Source organism: Lampris incognitus, chromosome 1 (assembly GCF_029633865.1).
Source record: "Lampris incognitus isolate fLamInc1 chromosome 1, fLamInc1.hap2, whole genome shotgun sequence".
NCBI classification, from domain to species: domain Eukaryota; kingdom Metazoa; phylum Chordata; class Actinopteri; order Lampriformes; family Lampridae; genus Lampris; species Lampris incognitus.
The window spans coordinates 151,254,869-151,281,305 of NC_079211.1; the positions used below are offsets into that span (position 1 = coordinate 151,254,869).

General features: G+C 46.9%; 1 protein-coding gene across 1 annotated transcript in view; it reads right to left on the reverse strand.

The window, feature by feature from the left end:
- dapk1 (death-associated protein kinase 1) overlaps positions 1-26,437 on the reverse strand; it is a 184,543-nt gene that overhangs the window by 26,296 nt on the left and 131,810 nt on the right. Inside the window, exons 15-20 of the mRNA XM_056297804.1 lie at positions 24,090-24,188; positions 23,664-23,861; positions 23,372-23,569; positions 17,786-17,884; positions 6,184-6,261; positions 5,003-5,219 (exon numbers count right to left, since the gene is read on the reverse strand). Of these exons, the coding sequence (XP_056153779.1) occupies positions 5,003-5,219; positions 6,184-6,261; positions 17,786-17,884; positions 23,372-23,569; positions 23,664-23,861; positions 24,090-24,188 (889 nt within the window). The remainder of the gene's footprint in view (positions 1-5,002; positions 5,220-6,183; positions 6,262-17,785; positions 17,885-23,371; positions 23,570-23,663; positions 23,862-24,089; positions 24,189-26,437) is intronic.

Below are 26,437 nucleotides of genomic sequence, written 5' to 3' on the forward strand. Positions count from 1 at the left end.
ATTAGGTAGGAGTTAATTGGATGGAGAGCTGCTCCCTAGTCCATGGTAGTGATTAGGTAGGAGTCTCCGGGATGGAGAGCTGCTCCCTAGTCCATGGTAGTGATTAGGTAGGAGTCTATGGGATGGAGAGCTGCTCCCTAGTCCATGGTAGTGATTAGGTAGGAGTCTATGGGATGGAGAGCTGCTCCCTAGTCCATGGTAGTGATTAGGTAGGAGTCTATTGGATGGAGAACCGCCCCCTAGTCCATGGTAGGGATTAGGTGGGAGTCTATTGGATGGAGAACTGCCCCCTAGTCCATGCCCACATCTTCTCCACCGGCATCAGACCTAAGAACCGGCAATAAAGTCAGGCGACTTGTTTAAAGACTTTAATATTGGGGAAACAGGGAACCCGGGGCGGTGTTCAGGCTAACATGACTTATTCATTATGGACCTGTACACTTCATTAACACTGTGAGACGTGTTCGGGGGTGGGCTGCCGGTTTAAGAGGAAGGAGGAACAGGGGCGGTCAGACACCACCTGTCAGACAAATGACGTATGAACAACCTGAAATGAAGGGTAGAAGCCCATTAGGGCACTTATATAGCACCATCATTTTTATGCCTGTCAGCTTTACAAAGTGATCGATGAGTAACGTCTCACGGTCTGTGGGCAGCACAGACGTCTGTTGACATAAATAATGCTGCTCGACCCCGTCTACCGTAACCGGCAGGACTCAATAAACCCATGTGGTATTCTTGGAAAGGGAAGCGGTCAATATACTTTCCTGCCCCCTTCCGCTGAAGGACCGTTCTTCATTAGCAGTTCTGCAGCGCAATCTCACGGTATTGTAAAGCACGTGTGTGTGTGCGTGTGTGTGTGCGTATGTGTGTGTGTGTGTGTGTGTGTGTGCGTGTGTGTGTGTGTGTGCGTGCGTGTGTGTGTGCGTGTGTGTGTGCGTGTGTGTGTGTGTGTGTGTGTGTGTGTGTGTGTGAGCATGAGGAGTGATTGCTCTGCATTGTAATTTCTTTTGCTGTAAAATTCTGCATGTAGCACTTTGTACTTAGTAATAAGACCTCCTTGCAACTATTTATTTTTACCATCATTTATTTGGGGGATTTTTCCCCCCTTTTTCTCCCCAATTGTACTTGGCCAATCACCCCACTCTTCCGAGCCGTCCCGGTCTCTCCTCCACCCCCTCTGCTGATCCGGGGAGGGCTGCAGACTACCACATGCCTCCTCCCATACATGTGGAGTCACCAGCCGCTTCTTTTCACCTGACAGTGAGGAGTTTCACCAGGGGGACGTAGCGCGTGGGAGGATCACGCCCCCCCCCCCCCCAACAGGTGCCCCGACTGACCAGAGGAGGTGCTAGTGCAGTAACCAGGACACACACCCACATCCGGCTCCCAGAGACACAGCCAGTTGTGTCTGTAGGGACGCCCAACCAAGCCGGAGATAACACGGGGATTCAAACCGGCGATCCCCGTGTTGGTAGGCAACAGAAAAGACCGCTATGGTACCCGGACGCCCCTTACCATCATTATTATTATCATCATCATCACAATACCAACCAATACCACCTCTGGACAGGTTGTGAAAAGGACAAAAGCAATGGTTGGATTTCATATTGGCAGCTTTAAGTACATATATGGTCTGGATGGGATTACACGGGGGTCGGATTTCCCGTCATTTGTTTCCTCTTTGCCCCACCTCTTCCTGTGCATCTATGTAATCTCCCCATGTAACCTACTGGTGCAGACACAGCCTGAGGTCAGTAAGGGTTAATAGAGGTTCTAGCCAGAAGTTCAAGAGAGGGGAAAACACTCTGGAGCCCACCGCAACGTCAGGAATGACTACAGATACCCAAATAGCGCCACAAATGGGATGGGTAACTCTATACGGCTTGTGTAAGTGGCCATTATTATCTGAGCGGGCAGGACCTCTGTCTGGGAGGTAATGGCTCCGAGCACCAGAAAACTGAGTGGTTAAAGAAAACACAACAGAATGTGTGTGTGTGTTTGTGGTTATGTGTTTATGTGAGACATAGAGCAGCAAGGGAGGGGAGGGGAGGGGAGGGAGAGAGCAAGAGAGAGAGAGAGAGAGAGAGAGAGAGAGAGAGAGAGAGATAGAGAGAGCATCTGGGATGATGCATTCAGCACTCCTCTGAGTGACCCTCAATGCAGTACAGTTCAGGGTAATGAGGGTACATGGCCCTCGTGAAACAGTGTCACAAACAAAACAAAACAAAACAAAACAAAAAAGGCAAAGAAAGAAACAAGAAATGCAGAGCAGGTAGAAAATGGTAGACAGAAAGTTAGCTTCCAGAGAGGTAGTTTCTAGAGAGGCATCTTCCAGGGAGGTAGTTTCTAGAGAGGCAGTTTCTAGAGAGGTAACTTCTAGAGAGGTAGTTTCTAGCAGAGGTGGAAAAACCCGGTCCAGAAAGTAAAAACCCTAACTGTGTCTTTACTCCACCCATGTACTAAACCATCAGATTGCACTGACTAGTTTCCCAAATTAGCTGGTTTAATACATGGATGGAGTAAAGACACGGTTAGGGTTTTTACTTTCTGGACCGGGTTTTTCCACCTCTGGTTTCTAGAGAGGTAACTTCCAGAGAGGTAGTTTCCAGAGAGGTAGTTTCTAGAGAGGTAACTTCCAGAGAGGTAGTTTCTAGAGAGGCAGTTTCTAAAGAGGCAGTTTCTAGAGAGGTAACTTCCAGAGAGGTAGTTTCCAGAGAGGTAGTTTCTAGAGAGGCAGTTTCCAGAGAGGTAGTTTTCTAGAGAGGCAGTTTCTAGAGAGAGTAGTTTCTAGAGAGGTAACTTCCAGAGAGGCAGTTTCCAGAGACGTAGTTTCTAGAGAGGCAGTTTCTAGAGAGGCAGTTTCTAGAGAGGTAACTTCCAGAGAGGTAGTTTCCAGAGAGGTAGTTTCTAGAGAGGTAACTTCCAGAGAGGTAGTTTCTAGAGAGGCAGTTTCCAGAGAGAGTAGTTTCTAGAGAGAGCAGTTTCTAGAGAGGTAGTTTCTAGAGAGGTAACTTCTAGAGAGGTAGTTTCCAGAGAGGCAGTTTCTAGAGAGGTAGTTTCTAGAGAGGTAACTTCTAGAGAGGTAGTTTCCAGCATGTGAATGGGTAAAAGTGAAAACGCAGTTTGAACAAATAGAATGAAGCCCAGAAAGAGAGTGCAGCGCGTTGGGTTGTGCATTGTTTCAAGTAGACAGATGAAGAGAAGAGCTTGTTAGAAAGCTGATTACTCTCATTCAAGAGCGGTCTCGGAGAACAGGGAACACTTCTACTATATATAGACATAGCGCAGTTACTAAAAAGCTCTCTTTTAGGAAATGAAGTCTTAGAAATTGCAGCAGTGAAACAAGATGTGATTTCATCTCTGCATTATCATGGAGTTAATTGCTTTTTTGTGATTTTTTGTTGTTGTTTTAATTGGAATATGTGCATAGAAATTATCATATTTCTTTTTGATTGCTTGTGAGATAATGATATAAGTCTGTCTCCATCAGGGCTTTGAGACACTGAACATCATCAGGAGAGCCTGACAGAAAGCTTTATTTCTTCCCTCACCAGAGAAAATGAGCTTCCTTTGACAGGCCTACTGACTCCATCTATCCTCAGTTTCATGTACGGAAACTGGAATTCAAGGCTGGTGTGATAGCAAGACTGCTCCAGGGTCCTACATGGGGTTTGAGTACTAGGATCTCCCCCTGTCCACGTTAGGTGTGTGAGACAGCAGGTCCTGAGTCTATAAAAGTACTCCTGGGTCTAGCCCTTATTTAAGTAGATGGTTTACCAGCAACTGAATCCTGGAGGCAGGAGGTAATTACAAAGTAGGTGGTACAGTTATCTTGGTGCTAGGGTTGTGTACTGGTGAGAATCTGGCGATATGTTACGTATCAGGATACAGGGGTTCTGATTCAATACATCATGATATATTGTGATACTGTAAGAAAGATGATATATTGTGGTCTCATAGGCCTGTGTTCTTTGTGCTTATGCTACTTCCTGTCTCAGTTTACATTGTTGGGTTGGAGTGGAAGAGTCAAATGGCTGAAGATAGATGACAACACTGTTGTCTAGCGGTCGTGGGGTTACACACATCACAAAATGTTTGTCACAAACCTTCACACATAAACAATTAAAAATCCATATAGTGGTTTTGAGAATCGATACAGTATCACAAAAGATAATATCGCGATACTCCAGTGTATCGATATTTTTCTTACACCCCTTCTTGGTGCCGTCCATTTCATGGACAATTTTTTAAAGAAAATCAGTCGAAAACACTTTTAACACTAGAACGCCTGGGAATTCACTCTTACCTAAAACGACCATGGGCGGTCAAAATGACCGCCAGTATTTAAACTCTATATTGTGTCAAGATAAACAACTAGTTGAGATATTAATGCATTGCATATGCTAGTGTGTCTGTTATGAAACTAACTGACACCAAAATTAACATTTTAACAACTTTAATACTATTTTTCGAACGATTTATAATGGCCGCTGTCCAACGCCTGTAAATACCACAACGCTCGGTGGTAGTCATGGTGCGTCTGTAACGGCTTCTGTAACCAGACATGTCGGACTTAATCACAAACCAAGTTTAGACTATTTGTCTGCACTGGAGAACGCTAGTGTGTTTCTAGGACAGAGCAACGAACTTCACGAAGGAAATGACGCGACCACCACACGTCATAAATACTGACATGACGCACACCATCACGCGCAAACGTTTTGACCGCTCATGGTCGTTTTAGGTAGATCTTATCATAACTTTTTTTTATGCAATTGATCGAAATCTCATTTTAATGCAAATATATGTCATTTTACTCTTCAGGGAGTGGCAGGTCTGTATCTCCCCCCCCCCACAAAGTTATTAAACTTTAAAAATCTAAAACGGTTAAAATGACGGCGTTGGTTGTTCCAGTGTTAAAGTGGCAAGTCAAGACTACGAGGCCTCAGTGGGTTTATAGGTTTTACCACTGCAGTGCCAGGGGAAGGGAGGTGCCTACCGCTGGGTTTGGAGTTGACGGGGGAGTTCGGGTGCCGCGCCGTGTTGGTCATCCGTGTTCTCTTCCTCCTGAAGAAACTCCTGAGGATGCCACACTTGAGGGACTCCAGCAGGGTGCTCTTCCCGGCCCCCGAGTGACCAAACAGCTTCAGTTTGATCCTGGGCTGGACCATCTGGGTGGGCCGCAGCTGCTGGATGTAACTCAGCTTATGGTTGTCCTGAGTAAATCAAACACACCACAGAAGAAGATCCGGGACGGTTAAACATTACTGGTATAACGGAACCTGGCTGGTCCTGATCCGTCTGGATGCCCCCCACGATTCAGCACGCATGTGAACCTCGGCTTAATTGCAAAATTAAACCATCATAGTGGAATACAGTTTTACTGCCACTCTTTCACTGTTTCTTTTTAAAGTAACAATTCCCTAATTCTCAACGCCGAGTTGCAGTGAAAAGATAAAGACAGCTGCGTGCTGGGTTTTACTCTGAAGCCCACTGAAGGGCTGAATATGCAAAGAAAGCCACTGTGTGCTCACGGGAAGAGGACATGTTGAAGCCCAACGAATCAATCAGGGATGCTTGTGCTGCAAAAAGCCCAGTAACGGCCTAAATACACCAGCCGCAGATGGCGCTGCAGCAGAACATGTCCATTATATTATTACACATTCATTTCCGCTTCCGGTTGCCAGCTGCAGTTTGCGGCGCTGCCTGCTTTTTAACTTCTTTTCTCCCCACTTTTTCTCCCCAGTTGTACTTGGCCCATCAGCCCGCTCTCTGAGCCCCGCCCACTGCTCCTGGTGTACAGGAAGGGTTAAATGGGGAGGACAAATTTCACTTCAGCCCATGTGAGTGCTGAGAAATGACAATAAAGACAAATAAGGGAAGATGCAGAGGTCAGCAAAGAATAGAAACTTTCGTCTTTCTTTTGGCTGCTCAGCAGATAGATGATGTGCCAGGGCGACCCCTAATGGGAGCAGCTGAAACAAGAAGATATCTCTATATATCTCTATATATCTCTATATATCTCTCTCTATATATCTCTCTCTCTATATCTCTCTCTCTCTCTCTCTCTATATATATATATATAGATAGATAGATAGATAGATAGATATAGATAGATATATATATAGATGTAGATGTATAGATATGTGTTTAGAAGTGTGTATGTACGCTTGTGTCTACCTTCTTGAGCTTGCCCAGCAGCATCACAATGTGTTCATGGTGTTCACTGGAAGCCAAGTCTTCGGCTGTCTTCCCATCCTGTCACAGGGAAAAGATAGAAAACAAACATATGCCTGAGAAAGCCTGGAATAAAATGGACAAATGACGAACTGCATTTGCTTCGGCACAGCAGTGGGTCCACACCCTGGCACATGTTGAGGGCCAAGTGTTGGAACGGGAAGACTCATATTGACTTGTCTTAAAAATGAAACTTCACTGCCTCTTAAATCAGTCTGTCCCCACTTCTAAATATAAGCCAACTGCAGAACAATTGCGAATCAACGTGGCCGAATCGGACTCAATCAAAACCAACAAGCAACCCACGTGTTTAAGGGACCTGGTTACTGTCATGTTCAGAAACTGACAGCTGAAAGCACCATGTCGGCCTCTGATATGGACATGAAACCATAAACCGCCGTCTGTTAAGGTCCTTCCAGCTGGAGCCGCCAGCAAACGTAGCTGAGAATTTGGGGGTAAAATTAAAAAAGGAAGTCTTACTAGGATGGTTAATCTGACAGAGCCACAGTGCTATTCGGGGGGGGGAGAAACTTCAGGTTAGAGTCAGACTACACACACTCTGGAAACCACAGAGCGAGCAGTGGCTTCACTCCTTGAAAAGAAACCAATGGTTTGGTTTTTTTTTTGGATAAAAGAGGGATGACAAGAAAGATGAAGGACAAGGAGGTAGGTCAGGTCATCTCTTCTCAGCATCCCCACAGAAAAAGGTTTTGTGACTGCAAGGTGGTTTTTGGTTGCTTTGGAAGACAAGCCAGTTTCAGCTGCGGGTCAAACTGCTTCTCAGGAAGAAATGAGAGAGATTTGCTACGGTTACGGATACCAGCTTCACGTAACTATATGAAAACATCACAGAACTTTAGACACACGAACCTTAATCACACACCAACATGTCCTCACATGAAGCAGCTTCAACATTTTAACTACAAGTCTTCTGCTACTACTCTCAGCTGCTCCCGTTAGGGGGCGCCACAGCAGATCATCCGTTTCCATCCCTTCCTGTCCTCTGCATCTTCCTCTGTCACACCAGCCACCTGCATGTCCTCCCTCACCACCTCCATAAACCTCCTCTTTGGCCTTCCTCTTCTCCTCTTCCCTGGCAGCTCCATATTCAGCATCCTTCTCCCAGTATACCCAGCATCTCTCCTCCACACATGTCCAAACCATCTCTATCTTGCCTCTCTTGGTTTGTCTCCAAACTGTCCAACCTGAGCTGTCCCTCTAATATACTCCTTCCTAATCCTGTCCTTCTTCATCACTCCCAGTGAAAATCTTATCATCTTCATCTCTGCCACCTCCAGCTCCACCTCCTGTCTTTTCATCAGTGCCACTGTCTCCAAACCATACAACATAGCTGGTCTCACTACCATCTTGTAAACCTTCCCTTTAACTCTTGCTGGTACCCTTCTGTCACACATCACTCCTGACACTCTTCTCCACCCACTCCACCCTGCCTGCACCCTCTTCTTCACCTCTCTTCTGCACTCCCCGTTACTTTGGACAGTTGACCCCAAGTATTTAAACTCATCCACCTTCGTCACCTCCACTCCTTGCATCCTGACCACTCCACTGTCCTCCCTCTCATTCACACATAGGTATTCCGTCTTGCTCCTACTGACTCTCATTCCTCTTCTCTCCAGTGCATACCTCCACCTCTCCAGGCTCTCCTCCACCTGCACCCTACTCTCACTACACATCACAATGTCATCTGCAAACATCATAGTCCATGGAGACTCCTGCCTGATTTTGTCCATCAACCTGTCCATCACCATTGCAACAAGAAAGGGCTCAGAGCCGATCCTTGATGTAATCCCACCTCCACCTTGAACCCATCTGTCACTCCAACCACACACCTCACCACTGTCACAATTCCCTCATACATATCCTGCACCACTCCTACATACTTCTCTGCTACTCCTGACTTCCTCATACAACACCACACCTCCTCTCTCGGCACTCTGTCATAAGCTTTCTCTAAATCCACAAAGACACAATGCAACTCTTTCTGACCTTCTCTATACTTCTCCATCAACATTCTCAAAGCAAACATCACATCTGTGGTGCTCTTTAATGGCATGAAACCATACTGCTGCTGCTGATCATCACCTCTCCTCCTCTTAACCTAGCTTCTATTACTCTTTCCCATATCTTCATGCTGTGGCTGATCATCACCTCTCCTCCTCTTAACCTAGCTTCTATTACTCTTTCTCTCCTCTTAACCTAGCTTCTATTACTCTTTCCCATATCTTCATGCTGTGGCTGATCATCACCTCTCCTCCTCTTAATCTAGCTTCTATTACTGAATGTTTGCTCTAATAAAACACAGACACACCACAGAAAAGGTGGAACCAGTCTTCCCGTCATCAGCTTCGTGTCGGTGATAAGCTAACATTAGTCGAGTTAAGCTGCCAAAAGCCTTGGGGTAGTATGTCTGAAAAGTATGCCGACTAACATATGTTGCCTAACAAATAGTATGCAGTACATGAACCACCAACTCTGCACTAGTGACCCAACATGACATGCACTACTGCCGCAAATGTACCAATATGCAAAGTTACAACTACTAATACTACTCTTTAGCAAATGTATTACCACTACTACTTCATAGAATACTACTATGATATGGTTACTATGTAGTTCTCTATGATGCCAGCAGGTCACGTGACGCTCTTATCTGTTAATTGCTGCCTCTCTTGTAAGTCACTCTGGCTAAAAGCATCTGCCAATAGAGTCATTTTAAATATAAAGCTGCAGTCTTCATCAGTCTTCATCATGAATGAATTCTCTGTGGTCCCCCATGGCCCTGCATAATATGCTCTGCACTTAGCCCTTTATCATCACATGAAAACTTTATTATATTCTGGGCTATCTTAATGAAATCACAAAATAGCTCGGACACCGCCTCGCTCATTAATACAACCTGCAGCCGGCAGGGCGGAGGAGTCAGAGGGAGGAGGTGAGACACCAAGACCGACACACACGACGGGAAAGGCTTGCAATCCTTGTCCTTGGTGAGTAAAAAAATCCAAAGTGTTACAGTGTAGACACACACACACACACACACACACACACACACACACACACACACACACACACACACACACACACACACACACACACACACACTCTCTCTTCCACTCATCCACCAAAAACAGAAAGCGGTCCTCTCCATTTCCTCTTCCCCATGCCAACACAGTATTATTTGTAAAGCTGCTGTGAGCACTTCTGGATTTTCATCCACTTGGAGGGGATGATGCGTTTGGTCGTGTGTGTGTGTGTGTGTGTGTTGTATCCGGCCAAATTACCCCACCTTTCCGAGCCGTCCCGGTCTCTGCTCCACCCCCTCTGCTGATCCGGGGAGGGCTGCAGACTACCACATGTCTCCTCCCATACATGTGGAGTCACCAGCCGCTTCTTTTCACCTGACAGTGAGGAGTTTCACCAGGGGGACGTAGCGCGTGGGAGGATCACGCTATTCCCCCCAGTTCCCCCTCCCCGCCGAACAGGCGCCCCGACTGACCAGAGGAGGCGCTAGTGTAGTGACCAGGACACATACCCACATCTGGTTTCCCACCCACAGACACGGCCAGTTGTGTCTGTAGGGTCGCCCGACCAAGCCGGAGGCAACACGGGGATTCGCTAGACGCCCATGGTTGTGTGTGTGTGTGTGTGTGTGTGTGTGTCTGTCCTCAGCTAATCTCACAAACTACTGGACTTATCAGCCTAACAGTTTTTGTGCACAGTCATGACTGTGCTGTAGAGCCTCTCGTGGTGGCGGTGATTAAAAACCTCCGAAAAACATTTATTGTTGCTGTCTGTGAATGTTCTCATTCATCCAGGTCGTCATGGTTCTCCAAAGGAGTTGAATCAGGTGCAACTGGACTTGGTATATATCCGTGAAGACGTTTGGCCTCTCATCCAAGAGGCTTCCTCAGCTCGTGCCTTTCTGACTAGACCAAGCTAGTCTGACTAGACCAAGCTAGTCTGACTGGCTGCTGATGAGACTCGGTATTTATCCTCTAGGAGTCGTGGTCAGAGCTATAGATATGCGTGGCTCTTTGTGATCAGATGTTTACCAACGCCCGTCGCTGACAGAGCCATAGATATGAGTGGCTCTTTTATTCTTCATTTTATTCTCTTTATTCTCTTTATTCTCGCTATCGCCGCTCCCTCTCTCCATTCACGCTCTAGCTCGCTCGGCCAACGCCGCTGCTGTGTCGCTGCCCGCTCTGAGTCAGCTGCGCACCATGTGGGACTCACGTCTACGGCTGAGTCAGATCGGGCGAGATAGTGTCAAAACCAAAACATTATGTATTCAGGTGTGAGTCTTGAACATTAATGAGAAGTCAATCGTATTTCAGTATTCAAGCCATTCACCGCTGATCTCAGCACAGGAGAACTGCAGGAACTCCGGATGAACCAAAAATAATTCACCTTAATTCACCTCGCGCAACTGCCATAGTCTCCTATGGTAAAACTCTGCTATGAAAACACATTCACAGGGGAGGGATTAATCACAGTCACCGCTGGACATCATCTCAGCAGCTACAGGAACACATTTCCCTTGGCTGAGCTGTGTTTTCTTACCGGTGTTTTATTAATGAAAGTCAATCAGCAGAGCAGCCGTTCACCTTATATCATGAAAACCACGGCGGTTAAACACACCTGAAGTCTCTTAATAATAAGCTAGTCTGATCTGTCATTTCATGTCAGACTTGGTCGCTTTCATATCAGAGTCCGTCTAGCAGGCTGCACATCCACAGACTGACAGGCGAAACGTTTTGATTGGGTAAATGTTTTAGCTTGACTGCATATTAACTTACCACTACTGCCTTACCCTGTGTGCAGACATTTGCAGCCGAAACGCTGCAAACACTTGGCAGCGACTGACAACAAGACAATAATCCTTTTATTTGGTTTATTTGGTTTCTAGCTCTGAACAGGATGGAACAAGCAATGGATGAGCAGCTGATTTTAGTTTATACCAATCCCAAGCTTTACAACCCCAGCTTCAAATACATTTAGTTTCTTGCCCGAACAATCGTGCGCACCCAAACCGACCGCCAGCTTTGTTTATATGCTCGGTAGAGCAAAGTTAGCAGGACGGTCTTTTTACAGGGTCTCTTAGAAACCATACTGAAACTGCAGCCGACATTTCAGACACCACCAGATTGAAACCGACAGGTTGAAGAAGTGTAAAAAATAATGTTAAGTGACTGGACGGCTGAAGCAGCTGTTTTTTACTTTTCCCCCAGTCCAGCCACTTTAACCTGCAATTTGCGATGCGATTCGGTTGCAAATGTTTGCACAAAGCATCATGCTTTAATAGATTGTCCCCTCAAAAGCCACCTGCAGGCTACATTCCTGCAGCAGCCCATGTTTTTCCATCTACCACATGTCGTTGAGCAAGACACTGACCTGCTATTAAAGAGGTGTCATCCACACGCCTAAACTGTCAGCCAGTAGGAATGTGGAGACTGAGGTTAATTCATCCTCGGCTGCCTGACAACCAGTGACTAGGCCCGGGGAAAAATGAATTATACATCACAATCGCTGCTTAAACATGCATAGACTCTCAGCTTCCATACAATATTAACAAGCAGAAAAGAGAGAGGGGTGGGGTGGCGGTGAGGGGAATCCAGAGAGGCATGATCAGTGGGAACAGCCTTGAAAGCGGTTTTACTTTGGAACAACAGATAACTGGATCAAATGGAATCCATGGGAACAATCTCTGCTGTCCATATAAAGTAAAAAATAGTCTTCAGTCATATCAACCACGTGAGTGATGAGGTAACCGAGGCAACGCCGAGCTGAATCCATGAACAGGATCCTTGCGTACGTCCCCGGGCAGTCGAGGTGTTGCAGGATGTGGTACAGTCCCATGTTGACCGCATCATCTACTGACCCGTTTGCCCAGTAGGCAAACTGCAGGGAGTCCAGCAAGGTACCTGTGATGTCCTTCGGGTGGATCAGCACCAGTCTCCCGAAGGACTTCTTGACCACAGACGTCAGAGCGATGGGCCTATAGTTGTTCAACACAATGATGGAGGGTTTCTTGGGGACCGGGATGATAGTGGACCATTTGAAGCAGGAGGGGACTTCACACAGCTCCAGGGATCCGTTGAAGATCTGTGTGAAGATGGGGGCCAGCTGGTCTGTGCAGACTTTTAGACAGGAGGGTGACACCCCATCTGAGCCTGGTGCCTTCCTGATCTTCTGTCTGGAAGAGCTGACACATCCTCTTCACAGACCGTCACTGCCAGTGGGGAGTCAGGGGGGAGGGGAGAGGTGATAGCAGGGGAAGCAGCCGGTTGTGTGCCTTGATGCATGCTCAATATTCCATGTAATGAAACCCCAGACAGTTGAATCAGTTCAGTTCATATTTTTTTTTTAACTTTTCTGTCCATAGCGGTATGTGTATTTCTATTTTTCTGCAGCTGTATCTTGTGCAGCACGTCTTAACTTTGTTTTAAAAAGGTGCTATATAGATAAACTCTTACTTAATTAAATCAGAAGGAGGGCCCCCGAGGACGAACTGCTGAGTGAGTACATTAGAAGACACACGGTAGGGAGGAAGAAGAAGAGGAGGTGTCATGGAAGACAAAGCTCCTCCATGGGCTGTACCATCGACAGGCAGAAGACGTGGCTGATAGAGAAATCCTGCCAGTGGCGAGAAAAGGCTGGACTGAAGGACATCACAGAGGCTCTGATCACAGCAGCACAAGGACAGGCACTCCGCACCAGATCGGCTGAGGCAGGGGTCTACCACACCAGACAAGACCCAAGATGCAGGCTGTGCAAAGACACCCCTGAGGCAGTCCAGCACTTAGTAGCAGGGTGTAAGATGCTAGCTGGGGAGGTGTACACTGAAAGGCATAACACCAAGTGGCTGGGACAATGTACAGCAACATCTGTACTGAATACAGACTGGAAGTCCCCAAGTCCTAATGGAGACACCGCCAAAGGTGGCTGAGAATGGCAGAGCTAAGATCCTGTGGGACTTCCAAGTTCCAGACTGAGAGCAGGTGCTGGCTCACCAGCCAGACACTGTGGTGGTCCACAAGGACCAGAAGACAGCAGTCGTGACCGATGTAGCGATCCTGAGTAACAGCACCATCAGGAAGAAAGAGCATGAGACGCTAAAGAAATACCAAGGGCTGAAGGAAGAACTAGAACAGATGTGGAAGGTGAAATCCACAGTAGTCCCAGTGGTGATAGGAGCACTAGAGGCTGTGACCTCCAAACTGGGAGAGTGGCTCCAGCAGATTCCAGGAACAACATCTGAGGCCTCTGTCCAGAAGAGTGCCGTACTAGGAACAGCTAAGATACCACGGAGAACCCTCAAGCTCACAGGCCTCTGGTAGAGGACCCGGGCTTGAGGAAGACACACACCACCCGACAAAGGGTGAGAGGGAGACTATATACACATATTACATTTTTTTAAGGTTTTTTTTTTGTGTGTGTGGTATTTTCCGCCTTTATTAGATAGCGATAGTCGAGAGAGAGACAGGAAAGGCAGGGGAGAGAGAGGGGATGACATGCAGCAAAGGGCCTGGGCCGGATTCGAACCCAGGTCGCTGCAGTCAGGACCTTATGTGGTACACGCTCTACCAGGAGAGACGCCAGGGTGCCCCTAATACGTTAATTTTTGTGATTAAATTGAAATATTCAATGCATTAAAAAATTAACACAATTAACGCAGCTGCGTTTTGTTTGCGCCCTGTGGCGGCTGTGCGAGGCTTTTCACAGGCGTATCAGGGGATTCGGGTGTGCATGGCGCCGAGTCATAGAACTGAGGTGTTTCTGTGCCTCCAACTCGTCACTCATAATGCAGAGGCAGAGCTGTGTGTCTCCTACTCTGCTCCTCGCTGCAGTACGTAGACTTCTCCTCCTCTTCCTCACAGCAGCAGACTTCATGTGTTCCCAGCCCTCACCCCCCCGTGCACAATATCAGATATTCTACCATGCTGTGCCATCGGGGCGCATATGGGTTCTGTGATGCGACATTATGAACACATAATAAATATGTAATGAACATTGTGAAGTCACAACACTTTAAATTCAACTGGTGCCTGAACATGAAACACAGTTTTCTTGTTAATTATCATTTATATGAGTTGATACAAGACACTACGGCCTTCGAAGCTGGTATCTCATTTTAATGGCCTTGAGGGTTTTTAAAGTCAGCTGGCACTTCAACATAAAGGCCTGGGCTTTGGTATGCCCTCTGTTAGTGCACAGAAGAAACATGCCTTTCAGGCTGACAGTCGGTGTTGATGGCCCTGATGGCTTTACTGGAAACCTGTGGTTCACACAAGACAATCTGAGTTCAAAGTTAAAACGGTGCTATTAAACGACAGTATTTCAATTTCAATTAAAATATACTTCCTTTGTGCTGATTCTACTTTAATTCCGTGATTTTAAATTTAAATATCCATCATTGCCAGCTTCAGTCTTAGAAAAAAAAGCGGTTAATTGCAATTAATCACAGCAAATTGTGCAATTAATTTCTTTAAAATTTTAATCACTCAATAGCCCTTATCTATCTATCTATCTATCTATCTATCTATCTATCTATCTATCTATCTATCTATCTATACACACACACACACACACACACACGTATATATATATATAGATAGATAGATAGATAGATATAGGTTTGTAGATATATATATATGTACACACACACACAGTATATTTTCATTTTCCAGTCCTTTTTTAAGTGTAGATTTCCTCTTGGCATGTGCTTTGCCATGCTGTGGTGGTGGTATTACTCTTGCTACATCGCTTGTAGAAAAGATCTGCAACAGATTTTAAAAACAGTACATCTTTAAAATGACTACCTGAATTCACTATGGCTGACTGTTGTCGACCAAATCCCACAGTCCAAAGACATGTAGGTCAGGTGACTCAAAGACATGTAGGTCAGGTGAATCAGCCGTACTAAAGTGTCCCTAGGTAAGAGTGTGTGTGTGTGTGTGTGTGTGTCGGCCCTGTGATGACCTGGCGGCCTGTCCAGGGTGTCTCCCAGCCTGCCGCCCAATGACTGCTGGGATAGGCTCCAGCATCCCCGCAACCCTGAGAGCAGGATAAGTGGTTCAGCTAATGGACGGATGGATGGATGGCTGACTGTTGTAGCATAATGTTACTTTTGGTTTTAACCATGGAGCGTTATTTTTACACCAGAGCAGGATTGTGGATTTGTCATCCATTAACTGCATTGAAGTGCAGACGACAAGCTGCAGCTGCATGTCCAGTATGGAGAAACCGATGGATGATGGTGAAAAGGAAGCCTACTATGCATTACCACGTGAGGTGAGTATAACATTGGGATAGACCTCAAAAACATCCGCACTACTCCTTTAAACCCAGTGAAAATGAAAATATATTAAATGGGGTGCCAATCAGGCTTTATGAAGGTGTCCGTCGTATTTTGCACACTCTGCACATGCTGCAGCAGAGGTCTGCAGACTATGTTCCCTCTCCGTCAAACAGCAGCCATCAGCCTTTCTACTTTCATTTAACATATGTGCAGGAACTGTATGCTGGCTATCTCCTCCACACCCACGCAGAAAATTAACAACCTCAGCGCACAAATAAGCCTTTATTGGAATATGATGGGGGGGGGGGCACAAATTGAAGCTTGAACCCTGCGTGTTTCTCATCCTTGCCACTGAGCTGGAGCATGTCAACACCTCTCAGTGAGATGAACCCACTCTGCAATGGGAGGATGGTGACACATTCAGCTATTTCCGTCCTGCTCCACTGGAGGAGCAGAGCCGTTCAGCAACGGCTACGTGTGCACAGTGTGAATAATGAAATGACCACAAGCACGTTTTGATGAATATCTTGTGTCTGAAACACGTGGGTGCATTAAAAAATGCTTCAGTTTCCCAATGAATGTAAGATACTGGGCTTTTTCAAAAAGAAATATATTCAGGGGCGTCCGGGTAGCGTAGCGGTCTGTTCCGTGGCCTACCAACATGGGGATCGCCGGTTCGAATCCCCGTGTTACCTCCGGCTTGGTCGGGCGTCCCTACAGACACAATTGGCCGTGTCTGCAGGTGGGAAGCCGGATGTGGGTATGTCTTAGTCGCTGCACTAGCGCCTCCTCTGGTCAGTCGGGGCGCCTGTTCGGCGGGGAGGGGGAACTGGGGGGAATAGCGTGATCCTCCCACGCGTTACGCCCCCTGGTGAAACTCCTCACTGTCAGGTGAAAAGAAGCGGCTGGTGACTCCACATGTATGGGAGGAGACATGTGGTAGTCTGCAGCCCTCCCGGATCAGCAGAGGGGGGGGGGGGTGGAGCAGAGACCGGGACGGCTCGGAAGAGTGGGGTGGCCAAGTACAATTGGGGAGAAAAAATTCTCACAAAAAAAGCAATGTATAAAAAGATAATTAGAATGTGACTCTATTTGTAATACTGAACAGGAAACATGGACGTGTGTTGTGTTGTATTGTATTGTGTTGTGTTGAGTTGTGTTGTGTTGTTGGTTTTTAAAGTCGGACATAAATCAGTAGTCTGATTTAACTTTTCATGTCTGAGAACCTTGAACATGGTGTAATAAAACATTCAGGGACAATGTTTTATCTGTAAATGACTAATAATGTATTATTTATACCTTTACCTATAATTGTGAGGGAGTGGTCCAGTTCATTAATATTCATGAGCTGAACTTTGATTGACAAGTATATGCAAGGTGGGCAGGGTTTCATATTCTGAGGATTTGATCTGATTGGCTGTATGTAAATAAGTGTCATGACATCATGCGGATCAGAAAAAAAGATGGCTGATGGTCCGCGGTGGTGTAGCGGTCTAAGCATCGGCTCGGTGTCGATGCAGTTGCCCACTGGGGTCCGGGGTTCGCGCCAGATCCGACTATGGCCGGACTCGATGAAGCAGCAATAATTGGCAGCATTGTCTTCGGGAGGGGGGCGGAGTCGGCCTGTGTTCGTCTCTGTGTGTGTGGGAAAAAGCAGTGGTTCGGCCTGGAGTCGCCTCGTCACGGAAGTGGGGAGGCGACTCCTTGGAGACTGCCGGCCGGAGAGGTGCAGTTGGCGAACGCATGCAGTACGAGGGTGGGAGTTTGAACTAGAATAGGGATCGATTGGCCACTAAATTGGGAGAAAAAGGGAAAAATCAGAAGAAAAAAAAAGCTGGCTGATCAAAGCTGAACTAGAGGACTCTTAAATAGAGGAAAAAAGAAAAACTGAATTGTACCTTTAATAATAATAATACATAGTTGACATGACATCGGTGTGTGTGTGTGTGTGTGTGTGTGTGTGTGTGTGTGTGTGTGTGAGGGAGTTAATTGTAAAGTGCTTTGAGTGGCTGTTGCAGCTAGAAAGGCGCTGTATAAAAATGCAACTTGATTGACTGATTGATTGATTTATCGATTGATTGATTGATTGGTTTCAGACAAGCGTCAGTCTTTACACCCTGACTTGGTCCTTACCTCAAATCCCACTTTGTGATTTACCGTTGTCGACAAAACACAACGGTGAGGAGGAGGAGGAGGAAGAGGAGGAAGCTTTGTTGGACTTACATTAGTGATGACGTCGATGTTGGCTCCCGCCAGGCAGAGATGGCGGACGACTTCGAGACTGCCGTTGCTGGCCGCCAGGTGAAGGGGAGTTCTTCCATACTGGACCAGACATGAAAAATCACAACAAGACAGGACTTGTTATTCAGCACCGGATGAAATGCGTATCGATGATCAACCCACATGTGAAGACCTTCATTCCCTCACACACCGGACGCCCTCACACCACTGAAGCCCAGAAAGCGTTGCATCTGGACATGACAGTTGTCTGCCGACAAATTCTTTTAAAATTTCTAAATCTTTGAACTTACATCCAAATTACTGTGCTCTCTGCTATCAAAAGGTAAGAAAAGATTCAAGAAATGAAAAAGTAAACGTAGAAGAATTTCATGCTTAGCAAGACCTCTTGAAGGAAGCCCTGAGAGGCGAGTGAAAACAAGTTTTTTGTCGGGATCATTCTTCTAAGCGTGCATTGTTGTAATGTTGGCATTTTGGCCACAAGGCCTTTTTTAGGCAGGAGAGAGAGAAGGGATGACCTGCAGCAAAGGACCCGGGCCGGATTCGAACCCAGGCCGCTGCGCTAAGGACTCAGCCTTTTGGTACGCTCTACCAGGTGAGCCGCTGGAGCGCCCCTGAAAATTCTATGTATATCCATCCATCCATCCATCCATCATCCATCCATCAATCCAGCCATCCCTCCATCCATCCATCATCCATCCATCCATCCATCATCCATCCCTCCATCCATCCATCCATCCCTCCATCCATCCCTCCATCCATCCATCCATCCATCCATCCATCCATCCATCCATCCATCCATCCATCCATCCATCCATCCCTCCATCCATCCCTCCATCCATCATCCAAACTGCTTACCCTGCTCTCAGGGTCGCAGGGACGCTGGAGCCTATCCCAGCAGTCAGGTTATTTTATCTGTTATGATGTAAGGCAAATTGCATTTTTTGATTTAAATTGCACTATTCAGGGGTGTCCAGGTAGTGTAGCGGTCTATTCCGTTGCCTACTAACATGAGGATCACCGGTTCGAACCCCCGTGTTACCTCTGGCTTGGTCGGGCGTCTCTACAGACACAATTGACCTTTCGCAAAGCACCGCCCCAGAACGGTGCTGGTCCAACCCTACCGTAGCAACGGTTTCTATGTGAGGGAGGTCCGTCAAGCTTTCAAACACACAGCAAAATACTGAAAGGGTGTGCCTATGGGATCTGAAGACCGGATGCTAGATATGCGAAAAGTTTGGAGGGGTGTAATTTCCTTTCTCTTCCCGAAACCCAGAACGCAAGAAGCACAATGTGGGCAGTAGATTTGGCAGTATAGCAGACCCCATGGCCAGCTTCATCCATCCAGAATCAACACCAATACCTACCTGTCTGCTCCAAGCTAAGCTGGCTACTAGCTATTATTGATAGCTAATACAGCTAACGTGTTATTACTGTTACTTTTACCCACACAATGCGCTGATTTCTTCCTTCATGTTTTAATGTTTTCCGGCTACTTCCTGGATAGTTCTGAAATGCTTGACGGGCATAGCAACAGTAACCAAGGGGGGCGGGACTTTGCGAAAGGTCAATTGGCCGTGTTTGCGGGTGGGAAGCCGAGTGTGGGTGTGTGTCCTGGTCGCTGCACTAGCGCCTCCTCTGGTCGGTCGGGGCAGCTGTTTGGGGGGAGGGGGAACTGGGGGGAATAGCGTGATCCTCCCACGCGCTACATCCCCCTGGTGAAACTCCTCACTGTCAGGTGAAAAGAAGTGGCTGGTGACTCCACATGTATGGGAGGAGGCATGTGGTAGTCTGCAGCCCTCCCCGGATCGGCAGAGGGGGTGGAGCAGAGACCGGGACGGCTTGGAATAGTGCAATAAAAAATTGCACTATTTAAATAAAATCTGGCTTATTTACTGATCACCACTCTCAGATTTTAGTACTGGAACAATAGAATAAAAGGCTTTGAAAGGAGCATTTCAACAAATCCCAGTTTGTCACAATATGAAGAAGCTGTGAAGCTATCCCGGATCATTCCATCCCGGATCACTCCATCCCGGATCATTCCATCCAAGACCATTCCATCCTGGATCATTCCATCCTGGATCATTCCATCCCAGACCATTCCATCCCGGATCATTCCATCCCGGATCACTCCGCACTAACAGGAAGGCAGTCATGGATGTCAGTTGTAACCTTCACCTTCACTCCTCAGCGTGTGCGACTGACAGCGTGGACACGGTCGACAACGTGTGACGAGCTGCTTCACACGACTTCAGCAAAAATGAAAAAATGAATTCCCCGTAGAACCTCGGTCAGTTTTGCCCCATCCGGTTACACATCGCCTCCCAAACCAGCCAGGAAGAGGATCCCCGACGTGAGGATAAAATGACTGCCATCTCGGAACACTGGACAAGAGTGTGGTGTCAAACCACAAGAGCCGCAGGAATGTGTGGTGTGAAGGAAGTCAAGCTTAGCACAAGCTTACAGCGAACTGGGATTTGCACTCGCATAAAATCTGAGACGGGGAGCACTGGCATAAAGGAATAGTTCACTAAACATTTGCAATGACTCCTTTACTTGCTTTTTCATTCCTTTATTTCTAACAACAAAGTCATACTTGTGCAAAGCGAGATGTTTTCTGTGTTAAAAGATATCAAAAGAAGAAATAAAACTAAACCTTTTCAGTGTGTTATAACCTGTACGAGTCACATCTTCTTCTTCTTCTTCTTCTTCTTCAGGGCCTCCTCGTTAGCGAGAGCTGTAGCGCCATCAGGATGAAGTGCTTGCCAAACAAGTCTCCTCCAGTTCTTTCTGTCCTGAGCTGATCTTGTTGCCTCCGCTATTCTCACACTAAGTCATTCTCTCACATCATCATGATACTGATGACATCAGTATCATGACGTCATCATGATACTGATATCATCATGATACCGCCTTTTTTGGTTGGCCTCTCTTGCGCTTTGCTGGTGTAGTTCCCAAAATCTCTGTCTTGGTTAATTTACTTCCACCTGGACGGCAGGTATGCCCATGGATGATAGCTTTCTTTTCATTATAGCATGTGCCATTAGTCCTCTTTTTGTCCCTAATTCATTGAGCATGCTCGCATCCGTTCGTTTCTCTGTCCAACTTATCTGAAGCATCCTACGAAATAGCCACATCTCTGCAGCCTCCATCCTGTTTACCACCGCTTTCTTCAATGTCCAACTTCCAGGTCCGTATGACAACACTGGCCAGACGAGTGCTTTAAGTAGACTGACTTCCACTTCTCTTCTTATTCCCCTATCTCTCCATACTGGCACCATTTCCATCAGTCTTTTCTTTGCTAGGGTAATTCTGATTTTTATGTCATCTGTACATCACCGTCATTTTTCTTAACTGAAGCCAAGTATGCAAAGCTCTCTGGATGTTCTACATCTGGTCCACGTACTGAAATGCAACATCTGATTCACCCACTTTCTTGCTCGCTGTCCTTCTCACGATTCACAAATCAGATCTGACATCAGCCCTCTGGATGGGACTGTTCCCTCAACAAGCCAAGCTAACAGTTACTCAGCACACTAGTATGTGAACCACCACACACTTCATTATCACTCAACTCACTTCATTATCACTCAACTCACTTCATTATCACTCAACTCACTTCATTACCAGTCAACTCACTTCATTATCACTCAACTCACTTCATTACCAGTCAACTCACTTCATTACCAGTCAACTCACTTCATTATCACTCAGCTCACTTCATTATCACTCAGCTCACTTCATTATCACTCAGCTCACTTCATTACCACTCAACTCACTTCATTACCAGTCAACTCACTTCATTATCACTCAGCTCACTTCATTATCACTCAGCTCACTTCATTATCACTCAACTCACTTCTTTATCACTCAGTTCACTTCATTACAGTTTTTAGGGAGTTGTTCCTTATCCGATGCGAGGGTTTAAGGCAGGAGTGGGCAGTCTTATCCAGAAAGGGCAGGTGTGGGTGCAGGTCTTTGTTCCAACCAAGCAGTTACACCCCTGATCCCACTAACCAAGCAGTTACACCCCTGATCACCCTAACCAAGCAGTTACACCCTTGATCACCCTAACCAAGCAGTTACACCCCTGATCCCACTAACCAAGCAGTTACACCCCTGATCACCCTAACCAAGCAGTTACACCCCTGATCCCACTAACCAAGCAGTTACACCCCTGATCACCCTAACCAAGCAGTTACACCCCTGATCACCCTAACCAAGCAGTTACACCCCTGATCACCCTAACCAAGCAGTTACACCCCTGATCACCCTAACCAAGCAGTTACACCCCTGATCCCACTGATGAACCAGCAGAGTCTCTGTTGAGCAACTTGATCAGGAGACACAGGTGTGTAACCGCTCGGTTGGAACAAACACCTGCACACACACCGGCTCTTTCTGGAGAAGACTGCCCACCCCTGGGACAGGAAGTTGTGTTGCTGTAAAGCCCCTTGAGGCAAATTTGTAATTTGTGATATTGGGCTATACAAATAAAACTGACTTGACTTGACTCTGAGTGACCATGGCGGAGAGAGAACTAAATGGTCAGAAGTCTGGTTACACTTCACCAGAGTTGATGCTGACAAGGCTCATCGCCACAAGTGCAACAAGTGTTTTGCACGTCAGGGTGGAAACACAAGCAATCTTTCAAAACACCGAGCGAAAGTGTACCAAATACAGGTGGAGAAATGCAGTTTTGGACTGCCTAGCTCAGAGTTAATCTCTCGCCGCCCCATCCTCCTCAAGTATGTTATGTATGTTGTGTACGCAAGGCTCAGCGTTTTTGGTTTTTCAAAGCCATCCAGCATGCCGAATTTCGCCACAAGAGGACACTGCTACATAACCTCACACGAACAGGAACAACTTTTGGATCCATGGAAACATAAAATCCAGGTGAAAATCAGTTTAAAAATCTGGGTATTATTCAGTGAAAATCGGTAAAACCGAAAACGCTGAGCCTTGTATGTATGTCATATATGTTATGTATGTTATGTATGTTATGTATGTATGTCATATATGTTATGTATGTCATGTATGTATGTTATGTATGTTATGTATGCCAGCAGCCTTGAGCCCAGATGGAGCTAACTAAATTATGCAAACATGGTTAAGAGAAAATAAAATAATGTTAATTCTGTTCTTCATTTGCTTCGTTTTTTTGCTCTTAAAAAAATAAAAAGAACCAATAAGGGCAATGTTAAAGTACTGGATTGATACCAGCAGTACTGGTAAGAGTAGTAGTACCATGAAAATCTTAACCATACCCATCCCTAGTGTTGGGTTAATGGACCAAAGCAGCTGAACTTATATCGGTGGTTCTCTAATAGAGAGACAAGTATTTTTTACGTACGAGGCATAAGAGGAAGTCACTTTGCTTTACTGTCACTAGATGGACGACTTCAGCTGTGGGGACTCGGCTTGTCGCAGTAGCAGAGTGGTGACTGAGTTCTGCTCTATTATCAGTTCTGTTATCTGATAAAAACACCTTATTCTAACCTGCTATCAGTCCAATATCTTTGGCGGCTTGTCACTCACGGGGGGGGGGGGGGGTGCTCTTCTACTGACCTTATTCGGGAGGTCCAGGCTGGCCTTGGCGTGACAGATCGCTGTGACGATGGTCAGGTTGCCATCCTTACAGGCGATGTGCAGCGGTGTGTTGCCATGGCGATCCTGCTGGTCCAGTGGGCAGCGATGTCTGATCAGGCAACGGACCACCCCCACCTGACACCTACGTACAGCCAGGTGGAGAGCCGTGTGGCCGTCCTGGACAGACAGACACACACACACGCACAGATTTCAATATCCACAGTAGTTGCTGATGTAGGAGGAAAGTGCTTGAAGGTTCAGTTGTCTGTACCTTGTCGGTGGCGTCCAGATTGGCCCCATGTTCCACCAGACACTCCACGATGTCCCTGAAGCCACGCGCCGAGGCTGTCAGCAGGGGGCTCTCACCCTCACGGTTCCTGGCATCCACCTGACACCTGGCCTGGCACAAGACCCGCGCCACCGCCGAGTACCCGTGCCAGGCTGCACAGTGCAGGGGGGTCTCCTGCTCCTGGGGGGGGGATTAAGTGAGACACACACACACACACACACACACACACACACACACACACACACACACACACACACACAGAGTGTGAGAGAGAGAGAAGTGAGGGCATAAAATCACTCATTTATTCTAAACCGGGTTGACACTAAGACCGTCAACAGAGAGGACTAAGATATACAGTTTCCCATGGTGTGTGTGTGTGTGTGTGTGTGTGTGTGTGTGTGTGTGTACCCTGTCCGCCAGGTCTGGGTTAGCCAGGATGCTGCAGAGATAGCTGACCACGTCTACATTGCCATACCGTGACGCCACGTGGAGGGCAGTCTCCCCGCACTGCAGAGGACAGAGAAAACACAAGACTGACGGACGTTCGGTCTGCTGCAAAACGTGTCGTGGGAGAGAAGGTCGGCCATCACACAGGAGTCTTCTTCATTCTGGAACAACTGTCTCCCTGAACTCTTCGTCTTTTTGCATTCACTTGAAGACAACTACACACACTTTTTTTCCCTTTGCATTGTCCCCCTTTTTTCCTCCCCAATTGTACTTGGCCAATTGCCCCACTCTTCTGAGCCGTCCCGGTCTCTGCTCCGCCCCCTCTGCTGATCCGGGGAGGGCTGCAGACTACCACATGTCTCCTCCCATACATGTGGAGTCACCAGTCACTTCTTTTCACCTGACAGTGAGGAGTTTCACCAGGGGGATGTGGCGCGTGGGAGCATCACGCTATTCCCCCCAGTTCCCCCTCCCCCCTGAACAGGCACCCCGACCGACCGACTGACCAGAGGAGGCGCTAGTGCAGTGACCAGGACACATACCCACATCTGGCTTCCCGCCCACGGACACGACTGATTGTGTCTGTAGGGACGCCTGACCAAGCAGGAGGTAACGGGGGGATTTGAACCGGCGATCCCTGTGTTGGTAGGCAACAGAATAGACCGCTACACCACCTGGACGCCCACACGCACCTTTATCTACAGTAATACTGCTGTAGTAAGGGAAGCTGCTAGAGTGCTGTTCCACTGATAATCCAGCGGGAGTCCCCGCCCATGTCTGCAGCAGCAGAGTTCACGTACAGTACACATACAGTACATGTAGAGTACACGTACAGTACACATACAGCACACGTACAGCACACGTGCAGTACACATACGGCACACGTACAGTACACATACAGTACATGTAGAGTACACATACAGCACACGTACAGTACCCATACGGCACACGTGCAGTACACATACGGCACACGTGCGGTACACATACAGTACATGTAGAGTACACATACAGCACACGTGCAGTACACATACGGCACATGTACAGTACACATACAGTACATGTAGAGTACACATACAGCACACGTACAGTACCCATACGGCACACGTGCAGTACACATACAGTACATGTAGAGTACACATACAGCACACGTACAGTACCCATACGGCACACGTGCAGTACACATACAGTACATGTAGAGTACACATACAGCACACGTGCAGTACACATACAGCACACGTACAGTACACGTACAGTACACATACAGCACACATACAGTACACATACAGCACACGTACAGTACCCATACGGCACACGTGCAGTACACATACAGTACATGTAGAGTACACATACAGCACACGTGCAGTACACATACAGCACACGTAGAGTACGGCGGAGACTGGTGCAGCACTGTGTTGGGGATGTTGGGGGACCAAACACACTTTGTAATCTCAGCAAAAATGGCTTCAAAAAGAGGACAAGTGCACCCACACACATTTACACACAGGAGGACAGACGACACACAGACACTAACACACAGACACATACACAGACACAAACAGACAGCCCATCTTGTTCAGCAAGACTTGTTGCTATGGCAACAGCCAGAGAGCCCAGAAAATGCCAGAGCAACTGCTCTTCTTTTCAGTTATGCACTGCAGTGTGTGTGTGTGTGTGTGTGTCTGTGTGTGTGTGTGTGTGTGACTGCATCTCTGCATGAGGATGTGAAAATGTGCTGGTGTGTTTGTAAATGTTTAGAAAATCCACACATTGCTTTATTCTAAGGGGGGGTGATTTTATTCAAAGGGGGGGTGATTTTATTCTAAAGGGGGCGATTTTATTATAAGGGGGCGATTTTATTATAAGTGGGTGATTTTATTCTAAGGGGGTGATTTTAGTCTAAGGGGGGTGATTTTATTCTAAGGGGGTGATTTTATTCTAAGGGAGGGTGATTTTATTATAAGGGGGTGATTTTATTCTAAGGGGGGTGATTCTATTTTAAGGGGGTGATTTTATTCTAAGGGGGTGATTTTATTCTAAGGGGGGTGATTTGAGAGTTTATGTGTTTTAACTGCACACGTATATGAGACTGTGGGGGACCGGGGGTGGTAAGAAAGTATGGGGGATTTTCTAAATGTGTATCTGTGTGTGTGTGTGTGTGTGTGTGAGAGAGAGAGAGAGCTAGACAGACCGAGAGAGAGTGGGAGAGAGAGAGAGAGAGAGAGAGAGAGAGAGAGAGAGAGAGAGAGAGAGAGAGAGAGAGAGAGAGAGAGAGAGAGAGAGAGAGAGAGGAGAGAAGAGAGGGAGAGAGA